This window comes from Tachysurus fulvidraco, chromosome 21, assembly GCF_022655615.1.
Source record: "Tachysurus fulvidraco isolate hzauxx_2018 chromosome 21, HZAU_PFXX_2.0, whole genome shotgun sequence".
Taxonomy (NCBI): Eukaryota; Metazoa; Chordata; class Actinopteri; order Siluriformes; family Bagridae; genus Tachysurus; species Tachysurus fulvidraco.
The window spans coordinates 18,952,620-18,961,671 of NC_062538.1; the positions used below are offsets into that span (position 1 = coordinate 18,952,620).

The 9,052-nt window shown below is 38.0% G+C and overlaps 1 protein-coding gene across 3 annotated transcripts in view; it reads left to right on the forward strand.

The window, feature by feature from the left end:
- Positions 1–4,250, forward strand: part of celf4 (CUGBP, Elav-like family member 4) — a 140,857-nt gene extending 136,607 nt beyond the window's left edge. For all 3 annotated transcript variants that reach the window (XM_047805564.1, XM_047805562.1, XM_047805563.1), the window contains exons 13-14: positions 1,293–1,483; positions 2,468–4,250. In XM_047805564.1, the coding sequence (XP_047661520.1) occupies positions 1,293–1,420 (128 nt within the window). In that variant the 3' untranslated portion in view covers positions 1,421–1,483; positions 2,468–4,250. The remainder of the gene's footprint in view (positions 1–1,292; positions 1,484–2,467) is intronic.
- The last annotated feature ends 4,802 nt before the right edge of the window (positions 4,251–9,052 follow it).

The window sequence follows — 9,052 nt, forward strand, 5'->3', positions numbered from 1 at the left end:
GAATTCTGATTTATTCTGAGTTGTACCTCCCTTACTCTGAAATACATACTGCACCGACTGCGGGGTTTCTTAATAAAGCTGAGCACAGCAATCACATCATGTCATATTGAAGGCCATATCAGGGTGATTCCACGATCGGGGTGCTGTTCATATCCTACTGATATTACATTTATAAATATGCATGTATAAATCAACTTTAAGGACATTTTAAATATATTTAAAGCGGACTTCGCGAGACGTTTAAATAGATAACGAAAATCTTGTTTTGCCTGTCACATACATTATAGATGCACTAAAATAAATGTTCTAATCAGTATAATATCTCAAACATTTTATACCTTATATGCATTGCAAAATGAAACTTATAGTTCGTTTGTCTTCAGATAAACTGTATTACATGAACACACACACACACCCCTATAAAAAATTTGGAATCTTCCACAACAATGTTGCATGATCCACATTTTCTGAAGATCGCAGGAAGAAGAATTGCTCTCGTCCTTTTTTCTATTTTCGGTGCTGTTTTAAGGAATTGAAGTAAACGCTTCGAACGATCCTAATTTTCGGATTTAATGACATTTCGCTAATTCTTAACCAAACATCTCAACCCTGCTACTCATTTAAGTCACTCATATAAAACTGTTTTCTTAGATTAAATGATGGATTTTTTTTAAAGCTTTTATTTTAGGATTTTTACAGAATAAATGTCACCCAAACGATCGAAAACAAACATCAAAGCAGTTGCTAAACATCTGAATTAATGTTGGAAACAAAACCCAGACATTTCTTCTGTTTTAAACATCTTATAAATCCCACATTCTCATGTTTAAGCTGTTGATCCTGAGTAAAGATCCTGGTGTGTCGTGTATCGTACGCTAAGTTTTGGAAGAGATTCTATCCGAGCGAGACATAAACAGCTCTCTCTTCTGAATGATCTGGTCTTTAATGCATATTGTTTTGTAGGTTTGCATGTTCCTGTGTCGTTGGCTATTGATATGAGTGTGTATGCTGTTGTGCTGTATGGACTGGTTTTGTGCCTAGCTGTTAAATGTTAACGTTCTCCTCAGGTCATGTGACTCGAGTAACTGTGGTCGATGCTGCTTTCACTGTTTCATCTTTACGCCGTCATGGGTGTTTCTTTCTTTCTTTCTGTCTCTTTCTTAGCTTTTGTTCTCATCTGGATCATCCTAACCATTTGACCTCTTCTATCTTGTCCCGTTCAAAAGACATGTCTTAACCTGCTGTCCTTTCTGTCTCTCTCCACCTTCTCCTTCCCTGCATCGTATCTTCAGGCTTTGTGAGCTTCGATAACCCAGCCAGTGCCCAGGCTGCCATCCAATCCATGAATGGCTTCCAGATCGGCATGAAGAGACTCAAAGTACAGCTCAAAAGGCCAAAGGATGCCAACCGCCCCTATTAGCCCCGCCCCCTGATGTCCCTCACCCTGGAGGTGAAGGCCACTGTAGCACTGGGGGAACAACAGGTCAGACCTACACCTACAATTATCTCTATACCATATAACAATGATGCAATAAGAGAAAAACCTCCACGAAGCCATTTATAGCAACAAAATATTTAGACATAACGAAATATTAATAAATATCTCAAGGTCATCTCAAGATTTGATCCAAACACGACCTCGAGCCCACCTCGGGGTCGAATGTCAGAAACAGTTTTTCTGAAGTATATTTTAAGGGAAGTTCGGGAATACAAATTAGCAACAAGAACGATTTGTTTTGTGAGTAAATCGCAAAAGAAAGGTTTGCCCTTTAAAAAAAAAAATCACACTCTATAAACATAACATAAGAATTCTATGTTTTCAGCCACAGGATGTTCAGGACAACTGAAATTAACACGCTGTTTAGTTTCTCGTGACTAGCTACGATCCGATCCGTTCGTTTCGTTGTGCTTCAAGAGAAGGAGAAAATGTCAGGAATGGAAAAATTATTCAGTAGCTGCTATAACATAAGTGATAAAAGCAACTCATTTCTTATACAGACCTTCCACAACAGTATAAGAATGTAACTATAAGCTAACAAAATGTGCAACGGGTTTGGTATTTCATTAAAAAAGGTTTGTGTTGGAAAGTTGTTCCTGTACCGTATAAAAGGAATAAATCAGTTGTTATTGAAAAAAATAATCAATTTGGGGTCGGTACCAGTACTGTAGGTCCGCTTTGTCACAATTCCTTGTCATAGAGTACATTATTTCCCTATAACGGCACTCCATGCTTTATGAAGCAGACACTCGGCCACTGAAATATTTCTCCGTGTTCTGTGTAGGGTGGAAGCCGTGATAGAATTAGTTCTCCCTGTGGTTTATCACCCTTGCTGTCATTTTCACTGGTTCCCTGTGTCTCAAACCGTCCTCCTACTACTGAGGCGCCTGAGACTCACAGCCTGCTTTGCTTCTTTTTTTTTTTAAAGAGGAAAAATACAGGACTGATTTCTTCTTCTGTTTGTTTCAGGTTTTGTAGAGTGGGAACACATGTTGATGACATGACTAACACACAAAAGAGACACAAAAGGACAAGCTCAACGTGGCTGGTGGTGTGGACGTGAGACTGAGGGGACGTGTATTGGACATGCGGCGACGCCACAGCGCACGACACATCCATCACCTGCTAAAAGCTCAGTGGACCTTTAGGAGCTCGGTGGAAACTCGGGAGAGCCGCCGTGTCCCACAACCATATCGGACTCCCTTTCTAAGTCTCCACAGCCTGCCTGATAGGAACCCTGCTCATTTAGAACCACCGAAAAATATTTAAAAAAAATCAATAAATTTTTAAAAAAGATTCAAAAGAAGAACAACAGAAAGTGACTCGACAAACAAGGAAAAAGAAAAAGAAAACATTTTTGAAAATGCTGAAAAACCTTTAGGGGGAAGGGATGTTGTGTTATAATGGACTGAGAAACTTTTTCCAAAAAAAAAAAAAAAAAAAAAAAAAATTTTAAAAAAGAATTTAAAAAAAACAAACTTTTTGGAAGGATCCGACGCTTCAGGAAACAAGCTTGGTGTGGTTGTGGATGGCCATCTTTATCTCGGAGTGCCTGTCCGTTTCCAGAAGCGAGAGCTGCCACGAAGAACTGCGGCCGCACTCCTCTGGGAGACTTAATCCGTCATTCCTTAGTTGTGTAGGGACCAAAAAGACCAAAACTTTTTAATCAAAAACGAAAAAAAAAACCACGAAAAAAAAAAGAGAGACTCGTAGCTGTAACATACTCAGACCACTGCATCTCCTTTGCTGTGCCAATCGGTTTAAGAGTTGTATTTACGAAAAAAAAAAAAAAAGATGTATAGGTAGAATATATAAGATTATATGTATAAATGCATACATATAGATTGCTGATATGCTTTTGAATACTGGCTAAATCATACGAGACGCCCTGACGAGGCTGCTCGCTTCGCTAGTTTACAAATGGGAAGAAAAAAAATTCTCTATTTTTTTTTTCTCTCTCTCTCTCTCTGTCTATCTCTCTCTCTCTCTCTTCTCATTTGGGCTGAAGGGTACATGAGAAGGGTTGTTCCATATCGCAGCCTTACCTTTTTTAATCTCAACATCCTGACCTTGTAGTTTAAAAAAAAAAAAAAAAAAAAAAAAGATATAACAAACCCGTTTCTATTTAGCGTACATTTAATATGTATATGTATTGCAAAACCTGAAAAAAAAGATGTATTCATATATATATGCACACCTCCAGCGTATATATGGATACATATGATATTAATCCCCCTCCCCCCCGATCCTATATGTATTTATATGCATATATTTTATATGTGTGTATATATATATAGAAGCAGCTATTCAATATGTAGAAGTGTAATTTTTTTGTAGATTTAAGCTGGAATTTGAACCACCACTCTGCTTGGAATTTAACGGGAAGAGACTCATATCTGGCAGCTCTCGAACTGCAGGCATTCCTCTTTCTGATAACCTTGTATGCCAACACACACACACACACACACACATGCACACGGATGAAGGAGTGTGTGTTTAGAGATTGATGTATATATGTGTATATGCTACTGAATAATGCAAAAAGGCCTCCTCTCATCAGAGAGTTTTAAGAGAATCAGGCTTCAAGAGATTCAGGATCATTTCCACAGGAGCTAGGAAGGAACGTTGCGTAATCTTAGACATATCTGCCTCTTGGCCCTTTCGTGTACCTTTGCAAAACCACACACACACACACACACACACACACACACACACACACACACACATGCGCGCACACAGAGATACAAACACATATTATATTGCAGTATTGTGCCAGCTTTAATTTGAACCGTGACACTTTCCGATCTCCTGCGTCAGTGGTCAGTGCATGTAGCGTCGGGTTGCCAGCAGGTGCAGGTGCACGGCGTCACCTGGTTGCCTCTCACATTAGCACTGTGCTCCGAACACTGCTAGCCGCCATTGAAGACGACGATATCGACGACGACGATGATGATGTCAAACTCGCCAGAGGCACTGCTCTTTTTTGCAACCTTCAGCTTCTTACTTATTACACGCGTCTGAAAAGTCGATCCGTTGCAATGCAAATCGCAAAAATACAAAAGTCGTACATTTTTTTTCGCTTAGGGTTCCGATTCAGAGGGCATTACGGTACGTTTTGCAAAGCTTAGGAAAAAAAAAGAAGAAGGAATATTCGCATCTCCATCCACAGTGTGTTTACAAGTGTTGTTCAAAGAGCTGAGATGTATTTTGCTATGGTTGTTTTTGCTTGGGTTAGAATAGGGGGAGGGGGGAGGTTTAGGGGTTACGTTTCGGATTCCTAGCGGATCGTCATAAGAAGGTCAGCGCCTTTTTTTTTTTTTTTTTTTTTTTCATGCTTTTGATTGAATTGCTGTATTATACAGGTTGTAAAGGATTTCCAAACTCACTCCAGGCAGCGAGTTCATTATATCGATAAAGATTCCGTGCAAAAGAATGTCGCATCGCACCATCCGGACCTCTTCGGTAGATAAGCGTTCAGGTACACTAAGAAAGCTCGCTATGATGTACAAACAGTTGTATCATGAAGTGCTCTGAATCCATACCTCGCTCCGTCTCATACCGCGCGTCCGTCTCAGCGTCTCAATGTCTCACCGTCTCACTTCCTGCTTTGCGATTTCCACTCATGCAACGTTTCAGCTACAACTGTTTACATGATTTTAAAAATGTATGGTTGATAAACTACCAAGAAACAGAGCAGAAGTGTTATTATTTTATTATATATAAATATATACATAAACTACTGAATATACTGTAAATTTTTTTTTTTGCTCTGTTTTTTCTCTGTATATAGGTTTGCATATTTTATAGGACTTTTACTTCTATCTACAAGGACTGAATGATTATGAAACTTTAAATTACATGAATACAAGAGTGAAACTTGGCATGGTTAAGGGGGCGGGGCATCCGAGGCTGAAAACGATTGTGTGGCCCAGTGGGGAAAATGGCCGCCAGGGTCTACTGCTAATCTTTTCTTGGAAATGTAGATGACCGTTATGTCTGATATTGCATTGTTCTAATCCATTACGATGTTCTACAATCTGCTGTGTGCTTTTCTGCCCTCACTGAAACCCTGCACTAAAAACTACACAAACACTCTCACTGTTTCAAATTCATAAGAATTCAAACGAGCCACGCGGCTTAGACAGTCCGTCCAGGATCGCACCGTTTTGCGATTGCAGAAATTAATGCAAAAATCCACGATATTCGCAGGAGCTTCCAATTTTTCCAAATTACCATCGATTTTACACAGATTTTGGCTGTCGTGTGATCTCATCATAACACACAATCAGACAAAGGCCTCTTCAAATCAGATGAGAATCATGTGCTTGCAATTTCATCGAATTAAGCAGTTTTGCTTTAAAAAAAAAAAAAAAGCACAAAAACTCATTTTGAAAATGAAAAAATTAAAAAAAAAAAACATTTTTGTGAAAACTAACATTTTCATCGGGGTGGAAAAATATTTACATATTTATATATACATATCATATTAGTTCATTTCTACATTCCCTGAGAAATATGGACTTTTCCACCCAGATAACTTGCTATAAATCTCAAAGATTTAATCAAATAATTTCTTTATCAAAAATCCAATCAATCCCAAATCCATTATCCGTTTATAGTCACATTAAATGATGTGGAACATCAACAAAACAAGCATCACTAACATTCTTTATCATGAAGCTGAATTAAAACATGAACAAAGCAAACAAAAAACACTCTAATGTTTACCAAACTTTGAAGATTTTCCTGAGGAGGAAACTCCTAGAACTGGAGACTCCTTCCAACTCCTTCTTCTTGCATGAACTTCACCACATCAAGTATTGTTATTTATTTATTTATTTATTTATTTATTTATTTCTTTATTTACCTACCTTTAATATATATATATAAAAAAAGTGCATGTTAATAATGACCGTGTAGCCGGGACCACTGTCCGAGCTGCTGACCTTCTGACCAATCAGATTTGAGAATTCAACACACATATATGTTAATCATTAACATTTATTTTAAAGGTGTAGAAGTGCATTTTAATAAATATCACATCGACTGCCGTTCACCACAAGACCAATTTTTAGTTAAGTGTATTTTGATTTTCACCACTCCTCTACTTTTCCACCCTGGATTCGTTCGTACGAAATCCTTCAAACCGCTCTGGCTCGTTTGAGTTCCTGTGACTCCTGCGTGAGATCACGATGCTAATCCATCTGACTCCTCAGCCATTCCTTTCTCTCTTAGCGCTTGCTATCTTCTTGAATTTCAGTACAAAAATCATCCCAGGGCACAGAAAATGGCAAGCAACTAATGGTTGAAAAGAAAAGAAAAGTTGTGAGAATTTTGAGCACATACTGAGGGTGCTGGGTTTTCTGTGTGAATGATTGCCAAGTCTATCCCAATGAGAGAGAGCTATTAGCAGTCAGAGTGCTTTAACTGCTCCTGCTGTACCTCTGAACTGCGTATTCCTTCTGCTCCCTGGACTCTCGTTTTGTAATTTTACTGAATGATGCGTCTCCGCTTAGCCCGATAATAAAGCACAGTCTAGAATAAACCAGCGTTACGCCTCCCCGATTTCCTGCTGTGTACAAGCCTTTTTATGTGGTATTTTATCTGTTTGTTCATTTTATGAGCTGGAGCCATTGCTGATTGTAGACTACAGCCAGTTCACACGATCGAGGTGTATTTATACAGTATACAAACACTTTTACAAGCTGACTGCAAAACCTTTGGTCAACTACAATCCAAAAAAAAATTCAAAATGTATAGAGGAATTGTTTCATGTGTAAATCAAGGTTGTCTGAGTCAAGGGGCCACAGAAGGGGCCAAAATAAAAAAAATAAAAAAATAAACCTGTTCTAAGTTGCGGTCCAAATCAGATAAAAATTGTATTAAACGATTGGAAACTGACTATAGTTTTGAAATAAACGTGAATTTGTGCAGCCAATAAATTGCTCAAGAAAAATGTAATTAAACAATAAATAAATGTTTTTCAATAACAATACCTTAAAGCAAAATGAGAATATTTCAAAAATGTCTAAGCTGAAGAACATTTGCAAATCTTTCAAATAAAACTTTTTTTGATTTCAGGAAAAGTGCCAAAAAAAAAAAAAAAAATAATAATAATAATAATAATAATAATAATAATAATAATAATAATAATGATGATGATGATGAACACAAAGCAAAACTTATAGGCTGTGATTTTCTGTCTCATGCCATTTTGCCCAAGCTGGATGCTTAGCCTCTTTTCTTGCCTGCAAGTTCATCCATGTTTGGGGTGAGGAAACTCTCAGGATAGAGTGGAGACATGCGACTTCTCAGTGAGACGACTTCAGTGTGCCATAGCGTTCAACTTCAATGCAGAGAAGAGTTGCTCAAACAAGTATGTAGTACCAAAGAGGAAGAGCAATCGAGAAGCTTGTAGACAAAGCTGCGGCAGGGAGAATAGGTTTGGTGCTCATAGCTCTACGCTACACACCTGATCTTGCAATGCATTATGGGATTAGTAGTATGACTGCAATTTACCGGCAGGCTATTAATAACAGACACGAAATTATCTCGAGTGCCGGATATAATTGTATCACGGGCCGGATGCAGCCCAAGGGCCTTGAGTTTGACATGTCTGACGTAAATGTTTCATCCACTCGGCTGTTACGAAAGTGTTTCACCCGAGTTCATTTCGTCGCTTTGATGAACGTCTGACAGGACGTGGAAATAGGATTGGAAAATTTTGGCACGTTCTGATAATACACAATATAATGAAATGCAAACACTCCATAAGTGCAGCGTAAGTGTTGTCCAATATACAGAATTATTTCAAATATAGTGTCAGCAGGATTTGGCAATGGAGAAGCGTTTACATTTCATTGTACACTGCGAACAAGAGTGCATACCTTCTTAACAGATAGTTAGATGAGAATCAAAGCTCTTTACTTAAATTGGTTTTTAAAGAAAACTGTAAATTAAAAAAAAAAAACGACTTTTTATTTTACATCTTAGTTCAAGTTCCAGATCTTAATATGAATGATATAACAGTAATAATCACTACAGCCTATAATTGTCCATCCAAATTCCAAACTGATTTGTTACATACGTTATACATCATTATTTATTACGCTAGTCAACCAGTAACTTAAAAAAGGATGAGACTAGTCGACTAATCTTTAACCGCTGTTACAGGAAATTCCAACTCAAATGGAGACGGAAGTACCACCCTGTGGATCTGACGGAGCTTTTACTATATAACTAAAGATTTCATTGATGCTGCACTGCAATGATTTGCAGAGCAAGCAGGAGAGAGATTCAAATATTCAAGTGAAATTTATTGTGAAGTGATATCGAAGTGTTAATACCCATTAAAGCAAAAAAAAAAGAAAAAGAATCAAAATACCAGCATGGTCTTGAGAAGATGACTAGAACTGGTTTATGAAATGCATTATATGGCCAAATGCATGTGGACACCTGAACATCATACCTGTATGTGGTTCTTCTTCAAACCGTTGGCACAAAGTCTAACGCACACAATTGTACAGAACGTCAGTTTTCCTCCGAGACTAAGAA